The 19,760-nt window shown below is 37.2% G+C and overlaps 3 protein-coding genes across 3 annotated transcripts in view; 1 reads left to right on the top strand and 2 right to left on the bottom strand.

Moving 5' to 3' along the window:
* Positions 1-4,008: 4,008 nt before the first annotated feature.
* On the bottom strand, positions 4,009-9,026 carry LOC113112218 (rap1 GTPase-GDP dissociation stimulator 1). The gene is made up of 5 exons (XM_026277652.1): positions 8,707-9,026; positions 8,530-8,634; positions 6,963-7,085; positions 6,567-6,692; positions 4,009-5,158 (listed from the first exon to the last, which is right to left on the bottom strand). The coding sequence occupies exons 1-5, from the start codon at positions 8,750-8,752 to the stop codon at positions 4,683-4,685; spliced, it is 876 nt and encodes a 291-aa protein (XP_026133437.1). The 5' UTR covers positions 8,753-9,026; the 3' UTR covers positions 4,009-4,682.
* Positions 9,027-9,774: 748 nt separating this feature from the next.
* On the bottom strand, positions 9,775-13,389 carry LOC113111677 (uncharacterized). Its single transcript, XM_026276658.1, has 4 exons — positions 13,232-13,389; positions 11,372-12,080; positions 10,908-11,037; positions 9,775-10,816 (listed from the first exon to the last, which is right to left on the bottom strand). The coding sequence occupies exons 2-4, from the start codon at positions 12,009-12,011 to the stop codon at positions 10,405-10,407; spliced, it is 1,182 nt and encodes a 393-aa protein (XP_026132443.1). The 5' UTR covers positions 12,012-12,080; positions 13,232-13,389; the 3' UTR covers positions 9,775-10,404.
* Positions 13,390-18,321: 4,932 nt separating this feature from the next.
* LOC113111675 (neurotrypsin) overlaps positions 18,322-19,760 on the top strand; it is a 33,858-nt gene continuing 32,419 nt past the window's right edge. Inside the window, exon 1 of the mRNA XM_026276656.1 lies at positions 18,322-18,704. Within this exon, the coding sequence (XP_026132441.1) occupies positions 18,645-18,704 (60 nt within the window). The 5' untranslated portion in view covers positions 18,322-18,644. The remainder of the gene's footprint in view (positions 18,705-19,760) is intronic.

Genomic DNA, 19,760 nt, shown 5'->3' with positions numbered 1-19,760 from the left:
TGTCTGTTTCTCATTCTGCTCTCTGTGGTTCTTGAGGTTGGCTGCCCCTGGGCAGCATATTACCAGACCTGTACCAGCTTCCAGAGGAACCCAGTGAATGGGCCCTTCCCAACGGCTCAGCTGTTCGTCTGTGGTTCGCTCTGTGTATCAGAAGGAGAGAGAGCAGCTGGTGGTGTCTCTGCTCCGTGCTGCTAACCTGCCCGCTCACTGCCAGGGTAATGTCACTGATAACCGATGACACCAAAGGTAGTCATGCACAGTTCAATGACATCTTTGTGTTTCAGGTAAAGAGTCTCTCCTGATAAACATGGGCAACCTTCGTCTCTCTATGTGGGTACATCATCATCTTCCCCTTTATATGGAAATACAAGTGCATTTAACTGTTTCTTGATTTGTATGTGAATTTATTTCCAAAAACATTTTTGTTTTAAATAATGGAGAAACTTTGATTTTTAAAATTAGAGAAGACATTTCATAGTTGATGTCTCCATCTACTGGCCATTGCAAGCAGGTTTCCTGAGTCATTCCTGGGGATGACTCATATTCTGGGTTAGTACAGGTTCGCGACAAGCTGCTGATTTTTATGTTTATGAAATGTTATTTAATGTTATTTAATAAGATATTTAATCTTATTCTCAACAAGACTGCATTCATCTGTCCAGATACAGTAAAACAGTAATACTGTGAAATACTATTTCAATTTAAATTCCATGGTGTCTATTTAAATATATTTAAAAAATTGTTATTTATTTCTGTGATAGCAAAGCTGAATTCATCATTACTCCAGTGTTCAGTGTCACATGATCCTTCAGAAATCATTCTAATATGCTGATTTGGTGCTCAACAAGGTTATTATAGTTAACTAGAACTAAAATACACACAAAAATACAAAAACTTAAATAAATAAAATATAGCAATAAAAATGTATTCAAACTATTAATAAAACAATCTGCAATCATGAGGAAATTTTTAACGTAATATTTTTTAGGAAATGGCAATACATTTATTTCAGTAAAAGTTTTTTTATTCGAAATGTTTTATAACATTGTAGATGTCTTATGTGTCCTTATATTTGTCGATTATATATGTTGGTCAATTCCTGATCCCACTCATATATTCTGAACTGAAGGACACAGCAGGCAAAGTGCAGTGGAGGGATCTGGACAGTGAAAGTGATCAAGTATGACACTCTAATATTAAAGGAATAGCTTACACATACATTAAAAATCTGTCATCATTTACTCACCTTCATGTCTTTCCAAACCTGTGTGAATTTATTCTGTGTAACATAAAAAATGTACAAAAAATAATGCAACAGAAGAAAGAAAATCATTCATTCATGTCATTCAGAAATGACATGAGGGTAAAAAAAAACAACTACTTTTTAATTTTTAGGGTAAACCTTTAATCAAAACTTGGGGAAAGAGTGCTGTACTAATGTGCTCTTTTTACTGAAAAGAAAAGAAGAAAGGCATGACATTTGCCAAGTATGGTAACCCATACTCGGAACTGGTGCTCTGCATTAAACCCATCCAAGAGCACACACACAGCAGTGAGAAGTGAACACCCACCCGGAGCAGCTATATATCCAGCACTCGGGGAGCAATTGAGGGTTCAGTGCCTCGCTCAAGGGTACTTCAGCCATGGGTATTGAGGGTGGAAGAGAGCGCTGTTCATTCACTCCCTCCCACCTACATCTCCTGCCAGCATCAAGACTCGAACCTGCAACCTTTGGGTTACAAGTCAAATTCTCTAACCATTAGGCCACAGCTGCACAGAGGCTGCTGTTGTAGCTTCTCTTTCAAAAAGGTGACATCCAGGTGTCTCTGAACTACAATCAGCCTCCACACTGCCTCACTGTGGTTGTTCTACGAGTGCGAGGTTTACAGTGTTGCAGGAGAGAGACCGAGCAATAAATAATACAGTACAGTGACAAGCAGTCTTTGTGCACCTTTAACATGAATGTAAAATGGATGTTACAGGTGTGTGCGCTCATCTCTCTGAAGATACATACTCAGGTGGTGAGGAACAAGTGGACCACTGTAGCGAAAGGAAATAATCTATCCTTTAATGAGAGGCTTACCTTCAGACTCCTCCCCTTGCACCTGGACACATCCTGCCTGACCCTACAGCTCCAGCAGCTCAGCACAGAGTGTCATTCAGTCATTTCCAAGAAATAATGTGAGACGACAAAGTATTGTGTTAAATTAAAAATATTAGAGGGAACCAAAATGAAACTGTTTAAAATAACAAGGTTATTATCATTAATTATTACTATTAAAAACACCTTTGTTATTTGAAATGAAATATAATTAGATGGAAAAACTTACATTAAGAAATGTTACCTAGTGTAACTAAGAGATTTAATTTTAATTTGCACTACAATTACTAATTGAAAAACAAAAACTGAGCTATAACTAAAACTGGAATAAAAATGAAACAAACGTAAATAGTAATATTTTGAAAAATTACAAACACATACAACAAAATTAAACTAAAATGAAAATGAATATATATAAAAATAGATTAATAATAATTATAATTATACCATACCCATATTTATTTGATCTAAACTGGATGACTGGTTACAATAAAACAATTTTTTTTGACCCATACAATTTATTGTTTGCTTTTGCTATATACAGTTCCTGTGCTACTAGTTTTGTGGTCCAGGGTCACATATGTAATTACAAATTCTTTGACAAAATATATCATTCCCCATTCACCAGTGGCCTTAGACATAACAGTTATTTTGTAGGCACCATTATAATATACCTATGCATCTGTACTGGCAGTGTTGTTGGGCATTGTGGTCATTGGGCAGTTCATGTATATGTGGGGCAGAGAGCTGGAACACTGGAACAACATGGTCAGCAAACCACAGGAGTTGGTCAGGCAAAGGCACCTGCTGGGATCCGCTGACACAGTACAGAGCCCTCAATAAACAACATGCTACAAACTCAATGCCACCTCCCTCCTCTTTTTGTAAACAATCGTAGCCGGTTTTTCTTTATCTTTAAGGTGAAAGTGTGATTTTTTTTCAGTACAAGACTGATGTCAGAAAATCTAATGGAATTAAACAAAGTAAAAAAAACACACAAAAAAAAACAGGTGTATTGATAGCATACATTTGGTGAATGAACTTTGTGTTTAATTCCATTATTTTAAATAACAGTTTGCTCCTCAAAGCCCATCAGAACAACTGTGTGACTTGATGCAGGAGGTAAAAATACAGTCCAGTTGTACCACAGGGTTTACACACTTTAACCCATGAATTTCCATTTCCATTCCATTTGTTTATGAATAATAGATACGGTTTTTGTTACATTTGGATTCAGATTGATTTGCATCCATCCATCCATTCTTCAATCCTCTTTTCCTATATAGGGTCACAGAGATTGATACAGAATCGTTCAGACTAATTTGTGAACTGGTTTGATTTATTGAAAAGAATAATTTGCTCACAAATTGGACACACTACCATCCAAAAGTTTGGGATAAGTAAAGTTTAAAATAATAATAAGCATTAAACTGAAAAATAATATAACAAAAAAGCGTGACTCTACAATTTTCATAGTCATAAAAATAAAGAAAACTCTTTGAATGATGTATCAAACTTTTGGTCTGTACTGTATATATATATATATATATATATATATATATATATATATATATATATATATATATATATATTACATAATGCTACAAAAAGTATATTTTAAATAATTGCTGATCTTTTAAACATTCTGTATATCAAATAATCCTGAAATGTTTCTTGAGCACCAAATCAGCATATTAGAATGATTTCTGAAGACTGGAGTGATGGATGTAAATTGCCATCAAAAGAATAAATTACTTTTGAAAATATATAAAATTAGAAACAGTTATTTTCAATTGTAATAATATTTCATAATATTATTGTTTTTACTGTATTTTTTAACAAATACTGTATATTTGACCTTGGTGAGTATAAGAGAAAATTCAACAATAAAACACTTACAGACCCTCTTCTGAAGAGTGATGAAGCAAGTTTTACTATACACAGAAGCAAGATCTAGTCACATAATATAAATATTCTCTTAATAGTCCCACATTTTGCATGTCTGTGGGAACACTGCACACAGTGTGAAACCCCTTCTGGGACTATGGGCTTAGGCCAGTTTAGCAGGTTTTTTTACATGATTATTCATAGACGTCACCTTTTTGCATTTATAAATCCAGAATGAATTTTATAACCCAATTATGTGTAACACTGCTTAAATGTAGTTCATTAGTTAAGCGTGCTTTCACTTGGACTGTGTTTGGAAGCAAAGACTGTAAACACTCTGAACACTGGGTCTGGATAATCCACTACTGTAAGGCCTCTTATGGACTAATCACAGAGTTCAGAAAGGCTAGCAGATTGCAGCTCGGCATCCACCTGTTCTCATGTTCTATGTACAGCCAGCGTAGATCTGTAGGACTTAAATTGCTTGAACACAACATGTCTTGTGACCTGGCTTGTGATTTTGGCTCTCGATTGGTACCCTCTGAGAGCAATTATATTCTATGTTAATGCTTTCAGATCCATTCTTTATTATGAATGGCTGAAATGAGCTCCTTAAATATCGGGACGTGGCTTATACCAGATCACCAGTCTAGGCCACCTCAGACATACAGTCCAAAAGCACTACGATGAAGTCTCACAAGAGGGTATGAAGCACTGCTGCCCTCAGATTCCTCTTTCTCGGTATGTTCTTCACTGAGCATTTGATAACTTTATACAATTTGGGGCAGCTGCCTAGGTGAGCAAAGTTCGGTAAGCGGTGTTCAGTCTGGTGGCCGTTTTTTGCGCCCCACAGCATTGTGGAGAACCTTTGAAGCACTTCTACTGCCACGGAGTACTGGCCGTTAGTCCACTGTTTCAGCCTGACCACCATCACAGCCGAAGAGAAACCAAAAGAGAACCGTGAGGTGCCACGGAAAACTCGCTCTCCCTCACCGAAATAAGCCCCTTCCTCCCAGGAGAGCATGGTGCCATCTTCTTCGCCCATGTCGGCCAGGTTACAAAGGGCCAGGAGGCAAGAGCTCAGCAGTGCCTCGTTCTCGTTGTACTGCAGAAGAACCGACACCAGTCGTGGGACAGCCCCGAGACTCAGGAATCGCTCCTGCTGCAAGTCTGGCAAGAAAAGAATATCTTAAATCCCAAAGTCAAGGGTGGGCATCAAGATATAGATTGCTAGACTCTACTTAGCTTCCTATTCTTCCTGAAAATCTGTGATTTTTTAGAGGGATACTGGACCTAAAAATTTTAATTCATGCCTCATTTTGTAGAATAACATTGAAACCCCTTTAGCTTTGTTGGATGGACAAAAAAGAAATACATTTATGACAGAATTTTTACTTTTGGTTAAAGTATCCCTTTAAAGGGGTCATATGATGCTGCTAAAAATAACATTATTTGGTGTATTTGGTGTAATGCAATGTGTTTATGTGGTTTAAGGTTCAAAAAACACATTATTTTTCACATAATGCATATTATTGTGTTCCTCTATGCCCCGCAATCTGAAATCGATTTGTACAAGGCACATCGGTCTTAAAAAGCGAGATGTGCTCTGATTGGCCACCTATCCAGTGCGTTGTGATTGGCCAAATGGCTCAAGCGTGTAAAGGAAATGTTATACCCCCTAACATACTACGCCGTCTCCCAGGCCAGCAGCACTTAGTCCAGCTGCTCTGTTCGTGCACATCCCATCATCGTTTTCTTTTGGCAGTTCAGTCAATTTTCTGTTAGGAGTAACTTAATAACTCAGGATATTGATTTACTTTGCGTCAGAAGGAGTGTAAGGCACGTTTATAGACCGAATAACCTAAGTAATTTGTGGATTAGTGCATACTGGAGACTAGAACTGTTTAAAACGATTAATTCAATTTGGTGAACTAGTTCGACCGGTTCACTAAGAAGATCCGGTTAAACAGAAAGATTCGTTCACGATCCGGACATCACTAGATGAGACAAAACCAATAAAACCCATTATAAAAGAGGCATTTGTTGCATCCAGTGGGGACATAATTACTGATTATAATGACTTATACTGTCCTATGCATTGCGTCTAATCTACTGTTTAAAACTGGCGTTTGAATCATCATTGGCAAATTATTTAAATATAATTAACGTACTTAGAGCTGTGAGTCAGAAGCCAGAGTGGCCTTGCAACTGCCCAACTTAATAGAAACAGGCGTTATGCCACAGACGCATCACAGGCTACTGGTCAAGGAAACAGTCCTCATCCTCCATAAAATGTGCAGCACACATCTGAATATTTGGGTTGGACTGTTCTGGAACAGTGTTGAAATACAACTTAACCACTGATTTCTAGTTGTGTCCTCTTTTGGAAGGCCAAACAAGTAGTTTCGCTTCCAGAACAAAATACATTGCATCATAAGACCCCTTTAAAAATCTATGATTGTGTTATCTCTCTTGATGTGATCACTATTTAGAAAGCATCCAAAAGTATGACTAATTCCTCTCACATCAGTACCACCATTCATACATGTGGTTAGGGTAAAAGTACAGGTTCACTCACTGCTGTCATAGCAAATCCTGCCGATTGCCTGGCTAACGTGAAGGAGAAGGTCCTGGTCTTGGCTTAGCAGTAAGGTCACAAGGGCAGATACAATGCCCGTCTCAAAGCATTGCTCTCTCACAGGAGCTAAAGAAAGATGGAATTATAGAATCAATAATCAATCAATACTGTTTGACTATGAGTATTAAGTTAGCAAGCTCCTATTATTTGCTAAATCTGTAGTTTATCCAGTTCAACTTATTAGAGAAACAAACCCACAAGCAACCTGAGGTAATGGTGTAGGTCTCGTTCATGGATCATCTCTTGAGTTCAACCTTTTGGTTAAAACCCAGTCCATATTCTTAACCACAGGGCTACACCGACAAACATGTGCATTATATATACATTTGTTCTTACCGTCTCTGGCCAGTTCAGCTACCAGTCTGGCAGTGTGAGTAGTGAGTGTGCTCTTTCTTCTTAAAATCTGAACCAGAACAGGCAGAATTCCACTTTCTACCACCTGCTCTGATATGCCTTTCTCTAGGACAGGAAAAACACATTACACAAAGCTTGGGGTGAGTAATATGTACAGTAATCGTATTTTTATAAGAAGTGTCTTGTGCTCTTTTAGGCTGCATTTATTTTATATAAAATACAGTAATACAATAATATTGTGAAATATTTACATTTATCTGATGCTTTTATCCAAAGCGACTTACAATTGCTATATATGCCAGAGGTCGCATGCCTCTGGAGCAACTAGGGGTTAAGTGTCTTGCTCAGGGACACATTGGTGTCTCACAGTGGATTCAAACCTGGGTCTCTCAGACCAAAGGCATGTGTCTTACCCACTGTGCCAACACCACCCCCTTAATTTTACGATGAAATATGATGAAATATGATTATAACCATTCACTACTTAATGTTTTTTTTTATGTGATTTATTTCACATAAATATTATTAAAGGTAATTTCTTATTAAGAAAAAGCCATTTCTTATTATGTTGAAAACAGTTGTGCTGCTAAATATTTTTGTGGAAATGGTGACATTTTTCTAGGATTCATTTATGAAAACAAACTTTTAAACAGTTATGAATATATCCCATCCCTCTAATTTTGATAAATTCTGTACATCATGATAGCTAGACCATTCCTATCCAGTTGTCCTTAGTGAACACGCACAGATTAACAAATGATGTTTCCACAAACTACAGAGGTCACTCACAGCTGGCCACCTGGTTGCTTGTGTACAAATGCTAATCGTTCCTGTCACTCAATGGCTTTCACAGAGATTTCACACGGATTAGAGCGTCTCTGTTTTCAAACCCACAGCAGTTTTGTATCCTTCTCACGACTATCCTTGCTGATGTATTAATTATGGTTTCTCACCTGTGCTCGGATGATTTGTGATATGAAGGGGATAACACACAGTCATTTGTTTATTATTCCAAAATAAACCTCACAGGGTCTTGTATCATTTCAGTACATAATACATTATCCTGCTTTTCACACATCAAAACATTTTATATTATTTGACCATGTGAGAATAAAATTAATGCAAAGTGGATCAAGGAAAACCATTTGCTTAGGATGACAGCAAATATTGACAGCAACTGACCATTCAAAATCAAGTTTTCCAGAGAGACGCATAATAACTTATGATAGTAGTCTCTGTCAGGTATAGCCAAAGTGTAATAGCAATACGCACTAAGCAGCTTTCAGAACTCACTCAAAGTGCTGGCACATTCTGCATCTAACATACAATTAACAACAGTTTAAGGTTTCTTTATAAAGTAGTTTCTTTAAAGGCCTAATATATTAAGAAATGTCACAAAATACAACATCCTGTATAATGCTCAGAGGGCCTGGTTTTTGTTACATAAGCACTCAACTAGTACTATGCATGTCTCCATGAATTTGACTTCTCCAGTCCCAAACAAATAATCTAAATCTTAAATAATATAACAAAAACATGAAATACTCACTTCTTTCTATGGCAACATTGAGTACTGTGTCCAAATATGGCTTTAGTTCTTCCTCGACAAGTTCTGTGCTCACACTGATGGCCTCTATTGCAGCACTTAGTGAATCTGAGAATAGAAAACGTACATCAAAATGTACATCCTTCAGACAGTCTTTCCATTGTGGCCGTTGTTACTTACCCTTGGGCTCATTAGGTAGTGGACGACTGGCCCCCATCTTGTCCATATGTCTGTGTGTGAGGTTGTGATGACCTCTTTAGTTCTCAGCACTGCTTGTGTCCTGGATTACCACGGCAGTCTAGACTATGCTTCTGATTTAAAATCTCACACAACTCCATGTCTTGCTTTGTATCAGTATATATGTGTGCTTTCCTTCTGCTCTCATCCGGGTTGTATATACATGTATGTTTGCGAAACAAACTCCTCCCTCCCTCGTCACACATTTATTTTCTTGCTCTCAATCCCCGTCTCTCCACCAGCTGCTCTGATTCAGACCTACACTAATGCACTCCAAATCCTCAGTCTGATGAAAGCCTCACAGTGGACAGGACTCCTGTAGGTGACACTGTGAACTGCAGAACGCCCACATCAAACATAGAGAGGAACAACAAACAGACAAACAATATCATCGGCTCAGCTACAAATCTGATTCCATGGCGAGGATTTTCTCTGCATGCTCTCCAGGGATTCAGAAAAGCTGCTTTGTGGGGAAATCTTTTGTGAAAATACAAAAGATTACAAAGCAGTTGAAGTGAGCATAATTGAAAACAAACCATTTAGCTATTATTCATATTTAAGAGGACATATAAAACAGATTAATTATAACAGCAACTAAATGCTGTCACTACAATGCTAATATGATGTTATGTGGCTGCAAAGCTGTTCTGAATGGTTATAAACATATAGTTACATGTTACTTACTGGATCGTATTAAAAAAAGTGTCTCTAGGTTCTGGATTGTGTCCCTCATTCCAAATTTTGTCATTTAATGAAAACTGCAAGAAGCCCACGTAAAAATAATAATAATAATAATAAAACTACATAGTTTCAGATATCTATGACTCATAGTGCAAATAATGTGAGATATACAAAACTCGTAAAATTAATACGTAGGGTTAAGTGTTTGCTTAAATCCTTAACCCTAATTATATGAAATTGTTATTGCAATAAATCCATTTCAGTCTTGCATTAAAATGGATCGTTTGGACGCTCCGCAAGCAATATAAATGTAATAAATATACAAATTGCTTAAAAAAGGTAATGCTTTTAATTCAAGCATATGATGAGCAATCTGCAAAACTTACAGAGTACAGGCTACAGTCATTCACATACACTAAATATAGGACACAAAACAGAAAAAGAAAATAAATAGTCCAAAAAAAAAAATCAAACAATGTCCAAGAGAAGATATGTTCATTCTCAAACTAAATTGCAAACCAAAGAGTTTGTAAGATTAAGTACAACAGAATCAAAGAACCCTTCTGAGATCAAATTCTAAAATGAGACTAACAGAAACTGATATTGTGAATACAACATAGTGCTTGAAAAACAAATTGTTGCATGCTACATTAATAGCATACATGGTCTGTGTACATGTGTTCTTTGCCACAAACAGAAAAACAAAAGGTTGAGGGCAATACATGATTGGTTTAAATCAGAACATCTCTGTCAACAGCCTCTCAGAACATTATTTTCTTGATTGACCAGATTGTGAGAAAATTGTATGTATGTATATATATATATATATATATATATATATATATAGCCAGTCTTGAGACAATAAGAGAAGTCTAACATATATAAAACTAAATATTTCTATGAAAAACTTTTTGCACTCAGAATTCACAGTGACTCTCTGCACCTTTCAGGCACGTGATGTTACACAAGACCTGAATTGGTGGTGTTAAGTCCACTAGAAATAGTTTCGTATCCTACAGAGACTAGTGTTAACATGCTGCTCTCCATCTCTGAGGACTGTTGAACCTCAGGAACAACAGAATCCATGCACATCTGTTTCCCTTTCTTCCGTCCCCTTTTGCCCTTTTCTTTAGGTTTGCCGTCTTCTGTGGCCGCTTTGGGCTTGCGGTTGCGTTTCCTTATCCTTCTCACCGGAGGTTCGGGTTTGGGGTCGGTGTTCCCTGAGAGGATTCGGATTTGTCGGTCGATGACGTTATCTATCACATCGAGAGCCACTTCCATCATGCCGTTACCAAGACCATGCGTAACATTGGAGAACAAACGTGTATTCAGAGGGTCATTAAAAATCTTCCTCATCTCCTCTAGATAATTCCTGTTTAACAAATGGAGAAGTTATCAAAATTACTTTTTGAATCACAGCAGAACCATTTACTGCTCTTTGTAGAGCCCTACTAATAATTTACCTTGTTTCAATGATTTTTGACCAGTGCTGCACTTGGTTTGTTTCAGGTAGCAGCTGTTTCGCCATATTCTCATAATCGACATATTGCAGTGCAAAATCCTTCATGTCTTTGCAAAGGGCAGCTGTGTCACCTGAAAATAATGAATATTCATGCAGTCATGTAGAAAGAATTCGCTCTAGCCTTGTCTAAATTAATTTCTGGTTGTGTTAAAAGGGATAGTTTATCCAAAATTACACAATTTATTGTTTTTTCAAACCTGTCTGACATATATTTGTCTACAAAACAATATATTTTAAAGCATATATCAACTGATTTCCCCATAAAATGGGGTCTAAAACAACACCGATGGCTTTCATTTTATGTGCAAAAAGCCATTAAAACTATAAAAATACTTTTTTATTTTATTTTATTCTTTTAAACAGATTTGATTTGACACTTTTTCCAAGTATATTGTCTAGACGTACCTTCAGTTAGTTTGGAAAAGGAACTGGATACTGCTGTATTGGTGCTTGGTGACAGACCAAAGACATTTAGAGACTCCAAGAGTGTTTTCTTACTAGCCGGACCGCGACTCACTCTCGTGTAGGCAGCCAGAGATCGGAGAGACATCTTCTCAGGTGGTTCCAATCTCCTCTTCACCTCATTGTAATGGATCTGGTATTTGCGAGCCTTTGAGCTCTTCATGTTAGGGTCCAGCAGGGAGGCTACCTCTGCAAAAGGGACTTGCAGTGAGTTTACTGCACCATCTTGAGACGGCGGGGCACTCTGGCCTTCTGATGGACCTTGTGTTGATACGTGGTCTTGGGTCGGAATATGAGCATGTGCTTCCATGTGGCCTTGCTGTGGAGTCTGCAGATGTGGAGCAGGCTGGATGTGTGACTGAGTCTGGATGTGAGTTGGCATTTGGATGTGTGATGGGATCGTGTGCGGTATACCCTGACAGGAGACTTCTTGAGGTATCACATGCTGTGTGATGATTTGTGCAATGTTTGGAGGTTGTGGTTGCGGCTGATACATGGTTATAATGGGGTTACCGACAGAGACGTGGACCACTTCATTGTTCTGGGGAACAGCAGACATGTGCATGCCTGAAGACGGATCCATCTTTTTCTCTCTCACAAGCACCAGCTTGTTGATGACCAATGATGACCACTTTTGAACACAATTCTGTATCTACAAAAAAATTTAAATAAGTATAGTTAAACAAACATGTGAAACAATGTTTCTAATTTATGATGAGTTTACAAATGCTAACATTTGATGAACTATTTATTAGGAAAGTAAATAGTAAGTTCAGATTATTTAATTTTATCATTTGAATTTTATTTATATATTTTAAATCCACACTTGGCTAAATTTTTTTTAATTATGTGGTATTAAGAATTTATACGAAGTTACGATTTTTTTATTCAGTGCCACATGAAACAGATTTTTTAAAAATTTTCAATCACATTTTTACAATATTAGCTGCCAGACAATAAAGTTTTTACAAGTTTTTAAAACACTACATGCTTTTAGTTTGACCACACGATTAATGTATAAAGTAATTTATAAAAAACCCAATTTCTTTAATATACTGTATTGATATCCTAATGTCATTTACCATTTTTGAAAATAAAAAATACACTATAAAAGTCAAATTTATATCATACACACCAGATTTTGTTTTACTTCTAAAAAACAAACAAACAAGAAAAAAACAACAACAACTTGAGTAACGTTATACACAATGATTAAATTTGCAGAACTTTTTTTCCAGTCCACAAAATTCACGTTTATATTTTTTCCCAGCTTGTTTCCGAACATTCTAAACTTGACAAATTTTCTTATTTATACAAAATTTGCTTAGCATTACCATAATTTTTTTTACAAATAAAGAAGACAAACAAAATCTCGCTGTATTTAAGGAGACCGCGTCTTTTGACAGCGTTAACGCGACGCGAGGCGGCTGTAGTTTGGAGCGCGTGAATGTTTCTTACACACTCTTGTGTATTACAACCATCCAGCAACGTTAAAAACTGTGCTGCAGCACCTGAGTTTGACAAAGAATGTGTATGTGATATAATGTTTAGTTTATTTCACATAGAGAGAATGTATATACATAAAACCGAGTGCTGAAGTCAGAGATGACTTAGCGAGGAAAGATAATCTAGTTGTTTTGATGAATTAGCAGGAGAGGCCAAAGCCACCATTATGTTTGAAACGTGATATTACACCGTAAATATGTGCTCAAAAGCTTCCAGACCTCTGATTCATTCGGACCGTTCTGGTTACGAACACTAACCTAGAATCGGACACAAGTTACTGACAGTATTCTTACTTACCGCTCTATGGTTAGAGTCGTATTTAAACCTTACTGATCCTAGAACAGTCCATGGCGAACCGATCGAAGGTCTCCTTCTTCACCGATCCTGTTTCGGCGGGTTGCAAATCAGCAGACGCCATAGCCGCCGCAGCTCGACCGCTCATTGGTCAATGCCGCTGCCAATCATGTTCCCTGGAAACGCTTATTCGTTGAGGCCTGTGTCAGTCATGCTACGTCAGCGTAGAAAAGGCGGAATGTCCGGAGCTTAAAATGGTAGGACTTGAACAAAGCTTCCACAAAGAGCTTCCAGGTGTCACATAATATTATTGACAAAAAAAACAACAACAACAAAAAAAAAACAAGCAAAGGAATGTACTTTTTTGGATACATTATATTAATGCGATCAAATAAGATCAAGTCAAACATACAGTGGATTAAGTATTTGTTTCCTTGCCATGTAAAAAAAAGTTTAATATTCAAATAATAGGTGACCTCTTTGCACTACAGTATATTTATCAACACTTATTGTTTCCTTGATAGATTTAACTATAAAATCTCAATTCTTGGACACAGGATGTAGGTCACTACTAATTTCCTGCACTAGATGGCGGTATTTCTTCTTAAATGGCTTTGGCTCACCCTCTCTAATGATCTTATTATATGCTGCCCATCCCAAAGCTGTAATGTTTATTTGCGTTTTCAGCTAGTTGGACAATTAGTCTTAAGTGCTTATTATTAAAGCCAAACCCATTATCTTGAAAATCTTGCTAGTGGCAGACAGAAAGAGGAGACAAGGGAGCTATTAATGAGAGTAACTGTTTAGAGATGCTTCCATGGTAAGAGAGGTGGTGTCTCACCATTTTTATTGCTGTCTCTTGACACACAGATTTCATATATCTGCCCATTATCTATTGGTCACAACTGAAGTGTCAGCACAGGAGGCGTACAGGGACCAGAGATGGAGAGACGGATGGAATATGTGCTGGAAAAGCACAAATATCTCCTTCTTCAGCAACCTCTACATCAGTGTGTCACGTCAGATTGACTTATAAATCAAAGGTCTGCCAGGACTCATTACTTATGGCCTTTTTATATGCCAAAGCCATAAATCTCGCATGTTTAACATGCATCAAATTAAAGACTTGGTATGCAATTTTGAACCCGATGTTTTGGCTTATTTTAAAGGAGGGGTTTATTCTTTTTCTTTGATCAGCATACAAAGGCTCTCTGTGGTGCTCTTGTGAGTAAACGCTAAGAGATTTTGAATAAACGGCAGAAAAGAATGCAGTCGAATGGGCATTTGTAATATATGTGCTCTGCCATCTATCTATCTATCTATCTGTCTGTCTGTCGGTCGGTCGGTCTGTCTGTCTGTCTGTCTGTCTGTCTGCCTGTCTGTCTGTCTGCCTGTCTGCCTTTTCTATATATCTCAAGCACATTTAACTGGTAATTTCAAAGCCTTAATGGAGCAAATCAGTTTCATTCTCATTCTAAACTTCTTTAATGTGAAACAAGATTGATGTTTGGTACATTAGCAAATGTTGTTGAGATCCTCCATTAACAGAAGCCTCAATAAGGCTGCTCGCATCTTCGACAGCATGCGCCACTTCAAATGCAATTTTACAACAGCATCCAGAGTGCCTGCGGCAGCCAATGCTAAACGTTCTGCTGTTGTCCCACTGCCAAACTCCGGGGAGGGATACGGATCGCGCAAGCCAGGAAGCCTGAATGTTTAAGTATTCAACTCTAAATATTTAAATGAATAAGGAAGTCTGTGTCATGCTGGGAATTTGAAATTAAATTTATAAACGTAGAACACAAAAGGTTTGTCTTCTTTTTTATGTGCTGAATGCTAAATTTGACAATAAACATTACAGAGTTTAATAATGTATATAAAAAAGCTCCAAAATGTGATTCAATAGGACTGGCGTATTAGTTCAGACATGTCTAAATAAGCCAGACAGCTGATATAAATAACTGACTCTAATATTTCACCTTCATGCTTGACTTTTTGGTGTGATTTGTCACTTGTATTCGTTGTCTGTAAGGTATGGTTCATAAAAAAATGAAAATGCTATCATGATTTATTCAACCAGTAACACTTTAACTGTCAATGAGGAGATACAGTATTTAATCTTTGTTAAGATTCATTAATAAAATTACAGCTTGTTCATTGTCAGTTCATGTTAGCTCAGGTCCATTAAGTAACATTAACAGATACAACTTTTTATCTTGATAGTTTATTAACTAAGATATAAGTATTAACTAAGATCTAAACTAAGATTAAATGCTTTAGGAGTGTTTTCATAGTTTATATTAACAAATAGAACCTGTTAAAGTTTACTATTCATCCTTATTCCAAACTAATATTACTTTATTTTTTTCTGTGGAACTTAAAAATAAATATATGCTGCTCTTGACTTTCACAATGAAAGTAAATGGAGACCTGTCATTGTCATTGTCAATTGCCTCAAAAATGACAAATAAGACTTAATGAAATACGTACATATATGTGCATGATCTGGAATATAGCACTTTTATTTTATTCTTGTCATTTTTTTGGTGCATGAGATCCGCAGGTCATCATTCACTTTCATCGTTGGAAAAATATTCTTCAAAATATTATCTTTTGTCTTCATAATACACAACATACGGGTCAACAAATGTTTTTTTTTTGTTTTGTTTGTAACTATTACTGTAATAACTGTTAATAGTATGTGGAGAAGAAAAAAGGAGAGTCTGATTCCTTTCTTTTTTCTTATCTGTTTCCATACCAACTGGGTGGGGATTGGCTGCTTTAGAGGGGGTTAATGGAACTGAGAGCTGATGCCTCTGGGTAATGACAGTTATGATAGTCTAAATCTGTGTGCATGGATTTTTGCGTGGCTGTATAAAAGAAGAAAGACTTTGCAAAGCGCTATGACTCACTGATGTATTTGTTGCCAAGATAAAACATACATCTCTTTTAAAATCATCCTTTTAATGTCATTTATAGACAATAGCACTTTTAGGGACTTTCTCTATCCTCCACCCCCCTTCATGACCCAATTTTACAGAGAGCACAAAGACAATTGTCTCTTAAAAATCCTTAAGTGTGCTGTTAGAGTTGGAGGTACTGCTGGCAGTTTAACCATTGTGTTGCCATGACAACACCACATCCATCAAAGCAGTACACCAGTAAAATGCTTGTTTCCCCCATTACAAACACAGATTATCACGGAGCAGGTGTCTCTGTGGCACAGAGATATAACATGACTGTAAAACACGTCAGTGCCAATGATAAGGTCATGAGTGTAGTAGGAAAAAGGGAGGATTGAGAGGGTAATGTATGCATGCTTGTGTGGGTGCGAAGACTGTGGGTGACTTTGCATGCCACCAGCAGAAGGTCACTCATGCTGGGCTTCCCAGCTGTAGCTTTATTATTATGAGCAAACATGAAGCAGCTAAATCTATTATGCTCTGCTCTATTTGTTTTTATCGAGTAATTGAACTCATGCCATCCCATAAATGCTTAAGAATGATTAGCTGTGGCTGTAGAGTGGATGTAAAATATATCTATCTATATCTATATATATATATCTATATATATATATATAGATATATATATGGTAGAATATTGTTTTTCTTATAGTTTCCATGTGAAACATTGCTCAGATGTTAAGTTTTCTGGAAATATCCATGAAAGTAAAAAAAAAAAAAAAAAAAAAAAAATCATTTTAGGTGTGTATTTCAACTACTGAGTATGTTAATTATAAAAATTTGTGAAGAAGATTTTCTGTTTTTCCCGTCTAACACCCACACAAAGAATTAATTGTCTTATTTTTCTCCCCTCTAGATCTTTTCTGCAGTTTACAGTGTTACCTCCGCTGGTTTTATTCAAAATCCCTCCGGGTCTTTTCTTTTGTGATGATTCAGACCTCGTATTCACCTCTCTACTGTTGCGTGTAAAACAAACATTTGTTGAGGAAAAATAACTTTCTTATGTTTATGCACATTCAGAGGTTAAACATAGAATAATACAAAAATGGAAAAGGGCTTTTAAAATAATCTCCTAACAAAGCGGATTATTAATTATAATGGTTTTTATTCCGTTTAACTTTAACAAAGTGATTAGACAAGCTTTAGGATTGAAACCCCCAATGTGAAACCAAAATACAAGAGTGGAACAAACAAACTCAATGCATAAAACCCTGGAATATCTAAAAGCCTAAAAAGACTAAAAAAGGTGTTCTGAGCAAACACACCAGTCCCTGTGACATCTTTTTTTCTCATCAAACAATATATGCCATATTGTAAGTTGCTATTCTCTCAAATCTTAGCATCCAACCTTGCTCTCCCTCCATGGAACATTTAGTTGAGAGATGAAACAAATGGTCTGAACTGGACATTTTCAATGAAATTGATTTGACTCACAAAATCGATCTGAATGATCTCACAACTCGTGACTCAACACTGAACAACAATCAGAGAATAGTTACTCATTTTAGTTCACAACATTCACCTAGAGAGTTTGATTCCTAATCCTAGGGTTGTGGGTTCGAATCTCGGGCCGGCAATACCACGACTTAGGTGCCCTTGAGCAAGGCACCGAACCCTCAACTGCTCATCTGCCCACTGCTCCGTGTGTGTGTGTGTGTTTGTGTGTGTGTGTTCGTGTTCACTGCTCTGTGTGTGTGCACTTCGGATGGGTTAAATGCATAGCACGAATTCTGAGTATGGGTCACCATACTTGCCTGAATTTCACGTCACTTTCACTTTCACTTTTTCTTTCACACTAATGTATGGCTCAAGTGTATATAAGGTAATAACCATTGTGACTTTTTACACTTTTACAAACTACAATGATAAAAAATGGTGTTTAAAACCTTTTCACTAAGCAAATAAATGTCTCGAATATTTACAAAAAATCAGCAAATAAATAACACATTTAAATAGAAAATCTCACTTATTTCGGTCTGTAGGTCTATTCGCGAAAAATATAGTTGGGCAAAAATAATATTTCTCTATTATTCCACGTAAAAATAACTGTTTATTTAGACACGTTTCAAAAATTGTTATATGTTATTTTTAATTGATCATTATTGCTGCACTGCACTAAGGTAGCAGTGACGTCCAGTTTGTTGGCTGCTGGTTCGTCAGTGCGGCGCGCGCGGGGTGCGTGAGCGCTTGGAGACGTAGCGCTGCGCGTGGGTCGCTACGAGGGGTGTGTGCGTCCGTGACACTACTCCACAACACCGATTAGGCATCATATATCAACCTACGGCGGGTCACGGAGAATCACATCACTCACTCTGGAAACCAACGCTCTTAAACGGCGACCGGGCAATTCTGCCATTCAATCCGTTTGAACAGCGCTCATACGCGAATACACCCTACTCCGGAGGTGGCTTTTAATACCGGACAATGACTCTGACCCATAGCCGGAGATAGGGATGGATCCAAGAGTGTGGAGGATGTTCGCCCTGCTCGGTGTGTTTTCAGTTCTGCTGGAGGTAAGATGCGCCTTTAGGGCTGTTCAGTAATAACGCGGAATAAATACACCTAAACAGCTTTATTAAAATCGCTAACACCATGTTTGCTTTTTGCGTGTACTCATTTGTGTTGCTTTCAGCCACTAAAATTAATGCAGCATGATTTCAAAGTCCGCCTTTTGGCCAAATCTAGTTCAGCATCTTATATCTGTCATTGTGCAATAAAACACTCACATGCTGTTTAATGGATTCAAGCAAAGCCACCTCCCTAACAGAGGATCTGACATGCTGTAGCGAGGAAATGTTGCTTAAATGATACAGGTTAAACATGGAGATGGAGAATTATTAGATGTTAAAATGTGGTTATTCAATAACCTTCTTTTTTGTTTTCTTTTACCATTGTAAATGCACAAGGGTCAGAGCTCGCAAACCACAAGGGTTCAAAAATACAACACGTTGACCCATATTCTGCTGTAAGACTAATGAGTTTGATGAGCGTGCTAGAACAAAATGATTGACCCACACACATAATGGTATTCCAGGGGATGTGTAGAATAATTCAGTATTAGGATTGTTTGAAAAGAATGGCTGATTTCTTGGGTAATAGTCCATTTACACTCAGGAGTCTCCAAACTCAGTTCAGCACAGAAGACAAAGAAACAACCAGTTGTGAAAGATTCAGCATAAATGCTTTGAACAAGATTTTCATTTTTATTGTGGTATAAACCACTCCTAAATGCCTTTTTTTTTTTTTTTGCATATCATAAAGACATTTACAGAGAAAGGCATCAGCGTTATTCAACAGCTAGATAATTATACCTTCATCTCAGTTCACTTCCACTACAGAGCTGGAGTACCTTCACATCTGTTTGGGCGGTGAAATAACAGCACTATGGGAAGGAATTAATGAGTAATATGCCTGCCGTGCTCCATTAGAGACTTTATGCTCCTCTTGATTATGAAAATTTTACAGCACCAACAAATCTTTTGAAGGGCTATGCTCATGAGATGGTGTCATACACCGGATTGATTTTATATCAATTCGCAATTAGACTCCTGCGATACAAAACAGCAGTA

The sequence above is a fragment of the Carassius auratus genome, chromosome 12, assembly GCF_003368295.1.
Source record: "Carassius auratus strain Wakin chromosome 12, ASM336829v1, whole genome shotgun sequence".
NCBI classification, from domain to species: domain Eukaryota; kingdom Metazoa; phylum Chordata; class Actinopteri; order Cypriniformes; family Cyprinidae; genus Carassius; species Carassius auratus.
Note: the sequence above shows the minus strand (reverse complement) of the source record. Positions and strands in the feature narration are given on the sequence as shown.

What these genes read in the sequence shown, in the direction of transcription:
- LOC113112218 (XM_026277652.1), bottom strand. Translation starts at nt 8,752, where the DNA reads ATGGACAAGATGGGGGCCAGTCGTCCACTACCTAATGAGCCCAAGG. An exon ending in ACTACCTAATGAGCCCAAGG is followed by an intron (nt 8,635 to 8,706) that starts GTAAGTAACAAC and finishes TTCTATTCTCAG; the next exon opens with ATTCACTAAGTGCTGCAATA. An exon ending in AGCTGAACTGGCCAGAGACG is followed by an intron (nt 6,693 to 6,962) that starts GTAAGAACAAAT and finishes ATCTTTCTTTAG; the next exon opens with CTCCTGTGAGAGAGCAATGC.
- LOC113111677 (XM_026276658.1), bottom strand. Translation starts at nt 12,011, where the DNA reads ATGGATCCGTCTTCAGGCATGCACATGTCTGCTGTTCCCCAGAACAAT. An exon ending in CTTTTCCAAACTAACTGAAG is followed by an intron (nt 11,038 to 11,371) that starts GTACGTCTAGAC and finishes CATTATTTTCAG; the next exon opens with GTGACACAGCTGCCCTTTGC. An exon ending in TCAAAAATCATTGAAACAAG is followed by an intron (nt 10,817 to 10,907) that starts GTAAATTATTAG and finishes TTTGTTAAACAG; the next exon opens with GAATTATCTAGAGGAGATGA.